Source organism: Crotalus tigris, unplaced genomic scaffold (assembly GCF_016545835.1).
Source record: "Crotalus tigris isolate CLP2741 ecotype Arizona unplaced genomic scaffold, ASM1654583v1 scf7180000018470.655259, whole genome shotgun sequence".
NCBI lineage: Eukaryota > Metazoa > Chordata > Lepidosauria > Squamata > Viperidae > Crotalus > Crotalus tigris.
The window spans coordinates 242099-256390 of record NW_024097026.1 but is presented as its reverse complement, the minus strand read 5'-3'; the positions used below and the strand labels follow the sequence as shown (position 1 = coordinate 256390).

The following is a 14292-nucleotide window of genomic DNA, read 5'->3' as shown; positions in this document are numbered from 1 at the left end:
AAAATTTTGGGCATGTTATGTAGACGATACTTTTGTGATTGTCAAAAGATGGGATAGCGCCAAATTCTTGGAGGAACTGAACTCGGTATATCCAGACATCTGCTTCACCGTAGAAGAAGAGACCCAAGGCAGTCTTGCCTTTCTGGATGTACTGATCAGCCAATGCCCTAATGGCACATTGTGCACGTCTGTATACCGTAAACCCACCCATACAGACAGAATGCTACATTATAATAGCAACCATCCAGTAGCACACAAAATCAGCTGTATCCATACGCTATTTAAACAGGTCAATTCCCATTGTAGCACGGGCAGAACTAAAGTCAAGGAGAAAAAACATCTTCATCACATCTTTATGCGCAATGGCTATCCCATGGGGTTTGTGAGACAGCATAGTTGACCACATCGAAATCATAGAGACTCACACTCCAATGTGATAGCAATGCCAGCCACACGAACAACCCTCCCTTACATCCATGGTGTCTCGGAAGCCATGGCACGACTGTTGGCCCCCTACAATGTGAGTGTTGCCTATAGGCCCGAGCACACCCTTAGGTCCAAGGTCATACATCCAAAAGAACAGCTCCCCAATGGTCAAAGATTGTCTGTGGTTTACAGAATCAATTGCAAAGACTGTGTGAACAATTACGTTGGGGAAACTACTAAAAGGCTGAGGACCAGGGTCCATGAACATGAACTGGCTATTAGAAGACAGGAGCAACGCTCACAAGTGTGGGCCCATATTTCCAGCTCTGGCCACATGTTCGATCTAGCTAACACAGAGGTTATAGCTTGTGAGACTACCAATGGTGGCCTCCTACTCAAGGAAGCCTGGCTCTCTAATGAAAATTTCATCAACCGGCATATAGATCTTTTGCCAGCTTACCAGACTCTGAAGAGATGGGAAAAACAGTGCCACAGCCTGAAGACATTTAACTCTTCCTTCGCAGGATTGGGGTGGTAGAATGATGGATGAGATGGGCATGATCTCTAAGGAAGACGATGACCTGGTTAAAGAGAAAAAACAGAAACCGAAACAATGGGACTGCATAATTGGGATGATGGCTCTATAGGTGAGACGACCACAACTCCCATGGACCGAGATGATGGACCAAACGGCCCTAAGCCGGGGACGGACGCGCTGAGGAGATCTGGAAGGAGGGGGAGGGAGGGGGAAGACAGAGAACAGAAATGCCGGAACAGCTGCTTATTGCAGGACTGGAGCGGAGGAATTACGACAATGGCCTTGGGGGTGGGGGAGGATAATGGCCCTGGGAGGGAGGGAGACTGGGCACAGGGACGGATTGACAGCCACCCTCCAAGTGCTTGCACATACTCCTAAAAGAGCACTTGAGGATCGTAAAACAACTAGTGGAGCCAAGGACAGTTTGCCTGATGCAGAACAACTCTGTGTGATATGGATTAATACAATCAACGGGCCAAATGATGCACTCAAGTAGCCGGCGCAGAGGCAGGAGGCTATATGAGCTGCCTTCCCTATCTCCTTCTATTCTAACTCTGATGACGCTGGCAGTTTTGGCCGGACGAAAGTTTAGTGACTTTTCTTAACCACAGGCTTGTTTATATTAAACAGTCTGTTTATTATATCCTGGTGTTCGTTTTTTCTTTTATTTGGTATATATATCAGCATCGGCTGTGTAGTTCTTAAAGGGGCCGTTTCTAAAGTTGTCCTCTCCTCTCCAATTGCTGTTGTTTTCTTTGTGCGTGTGTGGGTGCCTGGAGATCCACTGTTCATCTGCTCCCGGTCATCCCTCCCCACCCCCTCCCCACCCTGATGCCGATGGGTGGACCTATGACCCGATCCAGGGTCAAAGCGCAGAGGCAGCCAGCCACATAAAAATGGACTCCCGGATCCAGCATTTTATACCCTGACGATGTCAGTAGTGTGACCAACAAAAGCTTGGTTTTGTAGATTAAACATTTATGTTTATGATTTTATCTTGGTGATCACCTTATTTTACTTCACATTATGTGTATACCCGGGATTCGTGTTTTTAATACTATTAAGGATACATATATGTATGTATGTATGTATGTGTATATGTATATGTATGTATGTATGTAGGTAGGTAGGTAGGTAGATATGTAGGTAGGTATGTATGTATGTATGTATGTATATCCCAAAATAAATCAATTGTGATCACCAGGAGAATCCAAATAGGAAAAATTTTTAATAAAACCAAGCTTTCATTGGAAACTTCCGACATCGTCAGGGTTAAAGTCAGTCAATGGGAAAGAACTTATATAAGATCACCAAGCGCCTGCATCCGGCTTCTGGACCGCGTCATCGGTCCCAGCTGATTGGATTGCACTCTAAACATATCCTTTCCTGTTCCTACTTCATACACTCTCATTCACTCTTCCATCACTAATTCTTGGACTGAGTGGGATCCTCTGCCCCCTTCTTTGGGTGATAACTGTTTCTATACTCCCCTCACCCTCTTGTGCATAGTTCTTCTCACCAGGGGTCTTGGGGTGTGGGCCATTCAATCCTTTCTTGATCTCACCATACACTCCATTCGGACTCCAACCGATTCCCCCCGCCCCCTGGGGCTGTAACCTGGGCATCTCTCTTTGTTCTATGTCTTCTACTCTCCTATCCCTTCTTGCATGAGTAATCCCCGTTTGCATATCACTCGACCTGGTATTTCCTCCCCTGTCCCCGTTTTCCACGTTCTCTATCACCATCATATCAATGGCATCCTGCCATCCAATCTGCTGTTATATTTCCGCTCAATACAAGTCCCCTATGTTTGTTTTTCACAGGAGGATCCTTCTCCTGTAAGTGTGGATGTTCTTTATCTATAATTTTGGATCCCACTCAGTCCAAGAATTAGTGATGGAAGAGTGAATGAGAGTGTATGAAGTAGGAACAGGAAAGGGCTGGGTGCTGGTGTCAAGGATACGTTTAGAGTGCAATCCAATCAGCTGGGACCAATGACGCGGTCCAGAAGCCGGATGCAGGTGCTTGGTGCTCTTATATACGTTCTTTCCCATTGACTGACTTTAACCCTGATGATGTCGGACGTTTCCAATGAAAGCTTAGTTTTATTAAAAAAATTTCCTATTTGGATTCTCCTGGTGATCATAATTGATTTATTTTGGGATATGGATGTACCCAGGAGTCGAATTTTTACTGACACACACACACACACACACACACACACACACACACACACACATATTGAGAAAAATAGTCAAACACCAGGATAATACAAAAAACAACTGTTTAATAAACTTAGCTTTCGTCGGCTAACTGCCGACGTTGTCAGAGTGGAATGCTGGAAATTCAAATGCCTGCTTATAAGACCTTATAAGACCTTTGTGCTCTGCTCATGGAGCGCATTACCGATCTACCCGCCCCTGATAATCATATTGCTTCTAGTTGTCTCGCATCCATCTGCATATTCGTGAGTTCAGGGATCCTCGCCTCTCCTTTTGTCGCCGCTTTGGGCATGGCTGGATACCTGTTGCCATGGGATGGTCTTCCAATGTTTCCTGTCCTATGGCCATCCCCCCCCCGTTGCATGTGTAGTACCCCACCTCAGTGTAATTAGAGACTATACATATATATATAACACAATGAGCATAAATGCATTCGTATCTACTGTCATTTTTTCCAAAAATACTCATTACAATTTAACTTTATAATATAATTGCTTGTCATAAATTTCTCTACCCGTTATATCTATAACAAACATTCAACCAAGATTGACAAATTTTTAACCATTAGTGTATAATTTGCAACTGTTCATTCCATTTTCCCTATCAAAAACAAGCTACCATTTTTTAGAATAGAATAGAATAGAATAGAGTTGGAAGGGACCTTGGAGGTCTTCTAGTCCAGTCCCCTGCTCAAGCAGGAGAACAGTACATTAATTTTTAATATCTTTGTTTCATCATAGAATCTATTTTTTATGCAACTCATTTGAGTTCTCAGTCAATAATTTCATACTTCTAACATCACCTCAAGGATTCCTTATACATTAAAGAACCACACAGTTTTGTCTTATTCTTTTTTCATTGCTGAATCATTCATTAAGCATTCCATGTTTACACAGACGCATGCTGTACTTGTTTCGGTATTCATATTCACACAGAATGTTCCACAGTTCTGTACATGGTCTCAAAATCAAGTGTTCCACACATTTTCTTTCTCATATTCATATTTTACTCAATGACTCGCTGAAAAGCAGAAATCAGAACTACGCATCTTCCTGACATAGAGCTTCAAGATTTTGCTCACTCTTACCACTTGCACCCTTTCAATAACAATTCGGTCAGATGATTTCCTAGGCAACCTTAATCTCTCTTTAGTTTTTGCATTCACTTCTCTAACTTTCCCTTTTTACAGCATAAGCAAACTATAATAGAATTGTTCCACTTGGTGGGCACCGATATAATCTCTACATATTTGTTAAAGATGTCACACAGCCATTCCATAGTCAGGTTCATGTTCATGTCTTAACATTTTTTCAGTTACATCTTCTACACAAGTAGCCATTCTTCAACGTTCTCATATTACTTATATCTTTTATATCACCTTTATTTATGTATTTTATTTATTAAATTTACATGCTGCTCATCTCACTGTAAGAGAGTTCTTCATTAACTCTATAACATTTATCATGTTTGTTTCAAATTTATTCTTTGACATATCAATATTGCTGTCATACAGATTTTTAAAACGTTCCTTCAAACAATTACTTCATTTCAGTTTTATATCAAATCATTTCTCTGCTTATATTTTTAATTCAATTGATTCCATTGGAAACTCTTTGTTCAGTCCTATGTAGACATTTTTAAAACAGATTTTATTTCTATGACTATAAATGCATTTCTCTTCATTCAATTTTCATTTTAGTGAGAGATGAATATAATTTTTCATATAGGATGCGTACTTTTTACTCCTATACTCATTTGATGTTCTTTCATGTATCTACCCAAAAAAACATCCATTTTACATTTAGAACTTTTAATCTTCCTTCAGTCCTTCACTAATTTGCACAGTCTTGTATCATAAAAAGTCAAATTAATAATACTTTTGGATGTTTATACAATCTTGCAATATGGGTGCACAGGTGTGCACATGATTTACGCTTAAACTCATCAAATTTTTATTACACTCATTCATTATTGGATCTCTAAATGGCTAAATCCCTTTTTTCTGTATTCTTTCAATTTATTCCCACCCATTTATTCATAGCACTTACTAAAATAATGTTTCCCTTTAATCATATTTGTTCAGAATGTTGCACATTTTTCCTAAAATTCATTTCTGTTTCTTTTATTATCACCATTTGAGTGTGAGACACAACTATCAACAATCTCAGGATTCCTACCTCTATACACAGCCATAGCATATAGCTGACACTGAAATTTAATTTAATGGAATGAAATTTAATGGACTTAAAACAATATTTTCTGTGGGATTTGTAACAATTTATAAAGTAGTATATGAAGTTTTTGAAATTAATGATAAAAAATCTTCCTATGGGAAAGTTTTGCTGACTGGAACACAAACAGATGGTAACTTGAAGGCTGATTCTTAAAGGAGAACAGACTTATTAATACAATGGAGCAACACTATTTGACCAGAGAATAAACAAAGGCTGTTTGAAAACAATTAATTCAAAGGTGACTTACAAGATTGTGTTGTTGAAAGGAAAATCTTCATCGGGGTCCAGTCCAAGCTGAGAATGAGTGTGGGTGACATATTTTTATTGGCACAAGATTAAAATTTGGTCGGGTTAGGGAGACTTGATAAACAAGCTTTTAAACTGTTAATGTAAAGAGGGGAAGACACTAATAGAGGCAGCAGAAAATGATCCCTGCAGTGGCTCCAAAAGGGGAGCCTTTCAACCATGAAGGTCTAAAGGTCAGGATAAAAGTTCTGTTAGATGGAAAAGAAATTTATAGTGTCCAATATTCTGTGCCAATTATTTTCAGATGTTGGATGTCACTTGGAGCTTCCAGTCAGGTCTGCACATTCCCCCAAAATTCTTCACAGCCATGGTTTGCCTCAGTACATAATCACTGGCTGCCCATTTTAAAGGGTTGCTTACTGCCTTAGTTTAGTGCATCCAGGTTACTGATGTCCAGTTGAAGTTAGCCAGTGTGCAAGTCAGGTTATTAATATTTCTTAAATTGCACACAGTGAACCCTAGAACTCCCAATCTGAATCCACCAGTGCAACTTATTGAGGGCTTGGGTTAGGAGATCTAGATCAGTGTGCTCTGTTTCCAAAGATTGTGGGGGTCGTCTGTGCAGGGCTGAAAGATATGAGAACAGGGTCCCTTCCCCCCTTTGTGGGTGACTCTCCTAGAGAGACCCTGTTGGTTGGACATGAGGAATGGAGGTCAGAGGATAAGAAATGGAGAAGTGGATTGAGGAGGGGAGATAGCTTGCAGGCAGGGTTTGAAAAGACATTAAGGTTAACTCTACAGATGTTAAATAGACAGATGAAACCCATTCAAAGATGTACAGTAAATGCAAGAGTGAAATTTTCCTGTAGATGAACTTAAAACATTGCCTCCTGACAACTTTGGGCTGTTGTTACAAGGAGAGAGAGAGGGAGGGAGAGAGAGAGAGGGGGGTACTTTCTTTTAAGTACCTTTATTTAGCCAAATTGTTTCCCCAGATTTGTCCCTGAGCAAAGCCCATTCCTTACATATCTCCCTTGCTCATTTTCTCTTCATACCAGCTAGGACAGACACTCACCTCTCATCCCATGTCACCAACAAATCTCCTAGGGGGGTCCTGTCATGATCCTTGAGCTATAGCTTCCCATGTTCTCTTTCCAACTTAGGAGAATCTGGGAGGTCCTGCTTCTTCTTCCAAACTGCAGGTACATGCACCTCCTGATTCAGGCTTTGTCACTGTCTTCCCAGCTGGTTGCCCAAATCTGATTCTCTCACTCACTTTTCCATTCCATTTTCATACAGCCTCTCTCTTTTCCCTAACAAAAGGTCCTATGCTCTGGCCAAACCCCCATGCTTTCCAGTGTCTGACACTTGAACAGATCCTTTCTGCGGTTAGGAAAGGCCACAGGGAGCAAGATCCAACTGTGATTGGGAAAAAGGTTTTCTCACTCACACACACAGACATACACACATTTCCCTCACTCCCCTGGGCTTTAAAGTTAAAATTTAGAGGTACTCACCTTCTTTCCAAAGCAGCCTTTGAGCTCAAACTCAAAACTCTCTTTACTACCCCTGCTCCAAATGGGCAGGGTCTGGGAAACCCATCCATAGACACAAGGGATCTGCTGTCAGCAAGATGAAGGCTTACCCAGTCCTGTTCCATTAGTGAGGTTAGCTTGAAGTCCCATCTTGGGTGCCAAAATGTTGAAAGAAACATCTTCATCAGGTCCAGTCCAAGCCGGGAATAGATATTAAAATGCCAGAAATATAAATGTGATATATAAAATGATGTCAAAACAGATCTACAAATGAAGTTTTAATCATTAAAGAGGACGAACAAATTAATAAATCAGAAGAGTGATTTGGAAAGCCTTCTTACTTTGGATTTACAAAACTAATATGTAAAAAGTGGGAAACTCTGAGAAGCGAAGAAACTCATCCAAGCTTCTTGGATGAGAAGCAAAATGTCTTCAAGAAAGAAAACAAGAAAACACCACTTTTCTTTTGAACAAGCACCTTTGGGTCTCTCTGAGAAGAGATAAATAGGAACTCCTCAAGCAGACAAAGAGAAACTGATAAGAAATCAACTAGTGGGGCAGTACTTGATAGGACTAAAAGTGAAGCTTTTTTAAAATGAAAAGATTTATCAACTGAATCTGTTTAATCAAGATTAAAACATACATATTATACATATTAATGAGATTTGATTTTGACAAGATCTTATGCAAGGCTTTAAAGATTTTTTTTATGAATGGGGAGAAATTGCTTCTGTTTTATCTTTGAGAAAATGGTAAATTTGATTATAAAATTGAATTCTTTGATTAAGATTCAAACATATGGTGGCACTTAGTAGATTTTTGCTAATTAGGCTTGAATATGTTTGACCTTATGACATCACTGCTCAAAGAAAATGTCATCAACTAGTAACAGCTGCTGTGGCTGGAGGATCTCTCATAGTAAAAAAGAAGGACTTTAAATTTGGAGGTTCACAATATGTGGTTTTTTAAAATAACTACCAGAATAATAGTACAGAGATAGAATTGGAGTACTAACAAGACTTCTTCCTGAAGTTTGATCAGAATACAAATATAAATTTTGGAGAAAAGGAGACTGTAAAATAAAGGATGCAAATTAATGCTGTATATGGCATTTCTTAAACTCCCCTTGATCTTGTGTTTTATTTTCACAAGATTCATGTTATAGGCAATAATGCTACTCAACTCTGTGTTTAAATGTCATAAATACAATTGTCAAGTTTTAATTCAAGTGTATTATCACTTCATTACAGTTTGTTATGTAGTTGTGCAACTTTGTAAATAATTTATAAGAATTAAATCCTGTTAGATCTGTAGGACTTACTTCCAGATAAATTAGAATAGGAAGAGACCTTAAGACTATAACCCTATATTTTCTTACATGAGAATAATGGCCATTAAACACCTTGTCTGTTTGATTGATTGATATCAGTTTTTGTCCAGGAATTCAAAGTAATATATATATATATAGCACTACAACTCTTATGAAGAGGTTCTGGACTGAGAAAGAGTGGATGACCCCAAATTAACCAGTGAGCTGTCAGAAGGAGGGCTTGGATCTGTAGATCAGACATATATAGAGTTGTACACATTTTTTCTAAATTAAAATATTATTACATCCTTTTCAATTTCTCTAATTTTAGGTTGGGGTTTTTTGTATTCTGTTAGAGTACTAAGTGTTCCAAGAATCAACATCTTGTGGATGCAGAACCTTTAAACAGAAGGCCCAGTTCTGTTGACACTGAAGTTGCCTCTTTGTGTGTCTGTGTCTGTGTCTCTGTGTGTGTATTACTGGAAATTGCTGACTGCTCAGATGGATCACCTGGAACTGCAGAAAGTCAACACAGAACTTGATGAGGAGAGCAACAGCGGAGACAGCATTGAAGACAATGATGCAGATATGGCTGATTCAGAGAAGGCTACTATTAGCAGGTAGGAAGCAATGTAGTTGCAGAAAGTACAAAAGCAAAACATGTTAGAAAAGTAATAGAATTTCACTGGAGAAAGTCAGATGATTAAATAATTAATATTGCTGAAAATGAAAATGCTTGCTTTTGCTTTTACTGTAAAAGGCAGCAGCTGTATTTCTGGAAAGGAATTTTTCCCACCTATATATAAAAAGAAATCTGCAAATTTGCTTGCCCAGTTTAACATTTATTCTTAGTGTATTGACCAATACTTTGTTTAATTTATTATTAATGTTTTCTCTGAAGATTCTTATTGCTCTCAAACTGATCACACATATAAGTTAATATTTGAAGTCACAGGAACCAGTGCTTATTTTCAAATGACTGTGTTTCCTTGAAACCTGTTTAATGATTTGAACAGTACATTTGATTTTAAACTATTAAGTGCTCTACTGCTGTGACTGTGTAATACAGGTAGTCCTTTACTTGCAACCATTCATTTAGCAACTATTTAAAGTTACATCAGCACTGAAAAAAGTGACTTATGATCAATCCTCACACTTATGACTGTTGCTGCATCCTCATGGTCAAGTGATCAAAATTTGGGCGCTTGGCAACTGGCATGTATTTAGAATGGCTCAGCATCCCAGAGTCATGTAGTCATCATTTTCAACCTTTCCAGACAACTTCCAAAAAGCAGTCAATGGGTAAAGCATGTCAGGCACAAAGGATCAAGATTATACATTAAGTTTCAGCACAGAAGATTTAGTTAAGCTTTCACACAAGAATTTGGTCAATTAATGGTCAGCACTAAATTGGCACTAAATTCAAAGGAATTCAAGGGGGGCTGGACTTGGATCATTTGTGGCAACCTAAAGAGTCTAAGCTGATGACACATTTATCTCCACCCTTTCTGCCTGCTCTTCTACAAAGCCAGATCTGCTTAATGGCTATGAGATTCACTTAACAATTGTGGCAAAAAGGTTATAAAATCAGGCACGATTCACTTAACAATCACCTTGTTTAGCAATGAAAATTTTGTTTCCAATTGTGGTCATAGATTGTGAACTACCTACATCTCTCCCCTTTCCAAACAGTTAATCTGTTTCCTGTTACAATTTATATTGTCCTCTTTACTCAGTCTTAAGACTAACAGCCTCAGTAATCAAAATGATTTATCTGACACCAAGAAAGTTACATCTGTGATGGCTGTATATTTTATTTCTGTCATTTTTCCATGTTATTTTATGATATTTAAAGTTGGTCAGAGCAATATAAAGTTATTTCATTTTATTTTATTTTCATTATAAAGTTTTATGCTTCATTTGCTTTTTCTCACCTTTCAGCCACTTTGTTGGTGATGATGCAGAAAGCCAGAAGTTTCTTGCTAATGGCTTCTTGGGTAAAAAGAAAATGGAAGGTTATACAGATGAATATGTAAGTTTATTAGCAATAGTTATGTTGTAGGCCTATCTGTAGAGATGTGGTGGAATTAATACATCATCATTATTGTTTTTTCCTCAACAGCATCCAGGAAATATTTCATTCAGTATTTCGGCATTTAATTTAAGCAACGCCATCATGGGCAGTGGTATATTAGGGTTATCCTATGCCATGGCCAATACTGGAATTGTCCTTTTTATGTAAGTAGTAAGCTATGTATTTTTTTAAAAAAATGGTGAGGAAATATAGACATGAAGCATTCTCATTTGATGAGAACTCTGTGTATTTTGTGCTCAGGACAAATACACAGTACAAAAAAAAAAAAAACTAGCAGGAGAAACAATCCAAATAAATCTTAATATAACCTTGTTAGGAATTCTCTCACATTCTTAACATATGAGTATCATAAGATAATAAATTCCTGTATACAAACCTGGACCTGGTAGAATTCATTCACTTGGTACTGTGGCAAACAGCACATATAACAGTAAAATCCAGTATCATTTCAGTCTTTGGGGAAAATCCAAACAATACTTTATATACTTAACAATTTATATCTGTTGATAAATGGTACTTCTCTCTGTTCTTTTTAAATGGAAAAAAAGGAGACAAGACTAAGTGATTTAGAACAGATATTAATTAAATAGCTGGCATGATGATGGCTTGAACTATACAACCCTCAATCTGAAACTGTAACATGCAGATATAGATTTCTGTCCATCTAATATCTTACTAAGTCAAATATTCTAGCAATGCTGACACTAGTGACATACAGCTGACATACACTATCTATACAGTATGATGGACAACAGCAGATGTTTCCCAGCAAGTCTTAACTAGATCTATCAAAGCAGGAGACAACTTTTAAAAGCTGTTCCATTCAGCAGATGATTACAATTCTTTCAATCTAGCATCATGATGTTTAATTAGGAAAAGTCTGAAATAATTGGATTTGATGACTGGTCTAGCAGCAAATATACTCTCAGTATTCTTAAATACTCTCAGTATTTAAGACTAAAAAATTCATGAAACAAATGTTCAGCAACAGGATAATGAAGTTTTTTAAAACAGAATAACTCTTTATTAAAATTTAAAAATAATTATTGCTCAATCTAGACTGGATTTTAGATTGAGACAGGGTTTAGACACGAGAGGAAAAAGAGGAAACAGATGTAGTTTATCAATGATTTCTAACAGTAAAGGATAATTTTACCAAGAAAAAAATGTGTCTTAAAGATATTTATATTAGCATTCATAGTTTGGATGATAATTCAGTATTATAATCAGAAGATCATAAATGTGTTTTGGAACTAAAGTTTTCCCATTCAACTCCTCCACCCTCCTATCATCAGCAGCCTGTGAAAAAGTTAGCACAAAGATTTTGACTTGCATCAAACAAGAATTTCAATTATGCCTCCACTAGACATCTATAACTTAATATCAGTTAACAATCAGGAATATAAGCAGGGATGTGAACAAATATTCATATAGAGCCACTATGTTCATAGCAGCAAATCTGATAGTTTTCCTCATAGTGTTTTCTAAAAATGATAAAGTAGAGGATTTTTATTAAAAATAAATAAATCCACAAATTTGATTTAAATAATATTAAAATGTTCAACCCTAAAGTATTGTATATTTTAAGGCATTGATTCTTGTCTTCATCATATATCACTCTTTATTAAACAACAAATGCATTTTACATGAGCCTAAATTCAAATTAAATATTATATGAGTGGCTGTAGTGTCAAGTGAAGAAGAGGGCTAAATCACCTCTATTTTAGAGTGCATATAATTCTATACAACATACAGTAAGAAAGCAAATGCTCTTAGTCCAGACTGGGCTTTTAGGAACACCTATGAACCTCATTGTGTCTTTACCATTTCTTCAATCTTTCTTCATTTCTGAAGCTACAATAGCACCCCAGAATTAAAGCCTCTATATAGAACTGGAAAGTCTTTACTTGTAATTTTTTTTTTTAAATTTATATTTCTAATTTCCATATTTGTTTCAGAATTTTACTCTTCAGTGTAGCAATGATGTCACTCTATTCAGTACATCTACTACTGAAGACAGCCAAAGAAGGAGGTATGATTTACTTAATGTGGGGAGGGGGGCAATATTTTAAGTAAGCATATTCTAACTCATAGACTACAAGGCAGACGTATCAAGCACCCCACCCTGACATTTAGTAACCATAACTATTTTTACTACAAATTATCATCAGTGCTATCATTCCACACAGAAGACCCTCAAAATGACCATGTAGTGTTGCTAGCTTCAGAGACTGGCAATGAGCATTTACTAGAAACTTCTTAAATGTATCATGGCAACGATTCCCAACATTTTCTTCACCACAGACCCCCTTTAAATATTTTTTGTGGCCAGAGACCCCCAAGACTTAACTAAAGATTTAAATCATAACATTCTCCAGCATGTAGAGGAATGTAGACTCCATGCATGGGTTGATTTAATCTTCTAGCCCAATCAGACCAAACAATCAAAGTTGCCACGCCTCTGCAGGGTCTGACCATGCCCCAGTTTTCGTTTGGTCTCAGCCCTGAAGACACATGAGAATTTGGCTCCTAATTTAGATTCAGAAAGGTAGTTATTGCCATTCGTGGTTTCTCTATCCTTTTTTTCCTTCTTGGGGGGGGGGGATTGGTTCAGCTCTGAGCTCAGTGCTGCACCATTTCTTCTCTCTTAATCAATTCCCTTCTCCGTGAGTTTTCAGAGGCAGACAGCTGATCGTAGATTGCTGCCTCCTCATTACAATCCACCTCCCCCAGCCCCTCCCAAGATCTTCACTGTGAATGCGAAGCTAAACTACTAATTTTCAGCTGAAAACTGAAATCACCTTCTTAGGTTTGTTACCAATTCAAACAACCTGCGGGCGCCATTTTGAGCTCTAGAAGGCTCGATCCTCACACTACTGAAGTACTTCCTTGTTATTGTTGATTGTCAGCTGTAAATTACCCCCCCCCCCAAAAAAAACCAGCAGGTGAACTGTTTGACTAAAAGAGCTGATTACCAGATTACTTGCAGGAGAGGATTTTTTCTCTCAGCTTGTTTCATCTCTCATCAGATTGTCCCAGCCGCCATTTTGGGCTCTGCCCGATCACACACATTAAATTGACTGCTTTGTCCTAATTACAGCCTTTTCAGTCATGAAGTAACTTACTTATTTGGTGATTCTCCCTAAGTGGGGGGGGGGGAATAGGAGTTCTAATTACATTCCTTTAGATCTTCATTCAGCTGCTTAATAGGCACCATCTCAGGTTGCCTAGTGGACATAGGGAAAATACCTTGAGTCTCTCACTCCATTTTATCTGGTAATATTCCAGACTGTGACTTACCAGTACCTTTTAAATATCCAGTGCCAACAGATTGGATGGCTGCTTGCCTTGCCTGTTTTCCGCTGTCTGCATAGTGGTCAGCACTTACTGTCCTAGCCGTCACTAAGTGAGACACGGGGGTCAAAAAAAATCAATTAAAATAAAACAGAATTAAATTAAACAAGATATATACCTATATTCATATATAGACTTATCTTTAATTGATACCTTTTCGGCCAAATTGTCTCTATTACAGTGGGCCTGAAAAATTGAATGGGGAGGACAGCCCCTGAGAGTAGCGCAGCTTATATCGCGTAGTGACTCCGTGCTTAATGGTGGGCTGGACCTCACAGACCCTCATGCAGGCCTGTACCACCCAGGTGGGCCGTGGCCTTCCTTTCTCCTGCA

At 38.2% G+C, this 14292-nt stretch overlaps 1 protein-coding gene across 1 annotated transcript in view; it reads left to right on the top strand.

The window, feature by feature from the left end:
- Positions 1-14292, top strand: part of LOC120312266 (sodium-coupled neutral amino acid transporter 4-like) — a 99621-nt gene that overhangs the window by 62109 nt on the left and 23220 nt on the right. Inside the window, exons 2-5 of the mRNA XM_039352771.1 lie at positions 9012-9130; positions 10452-10542; positions 10633-10748; positions 12564-12637. Of these exons, the coding sequence (XP_039208705.1) occupies positions 9012-9130; positions 10452-10542; positions 10633-10748; positions 12564-12637 (400 nt within the window). The remainder of the gene's footprint in view (positions 1-9011; positions 9131-10451; positions 10543-10632; positions 10749-12563; positions 12638-14292) is intronic.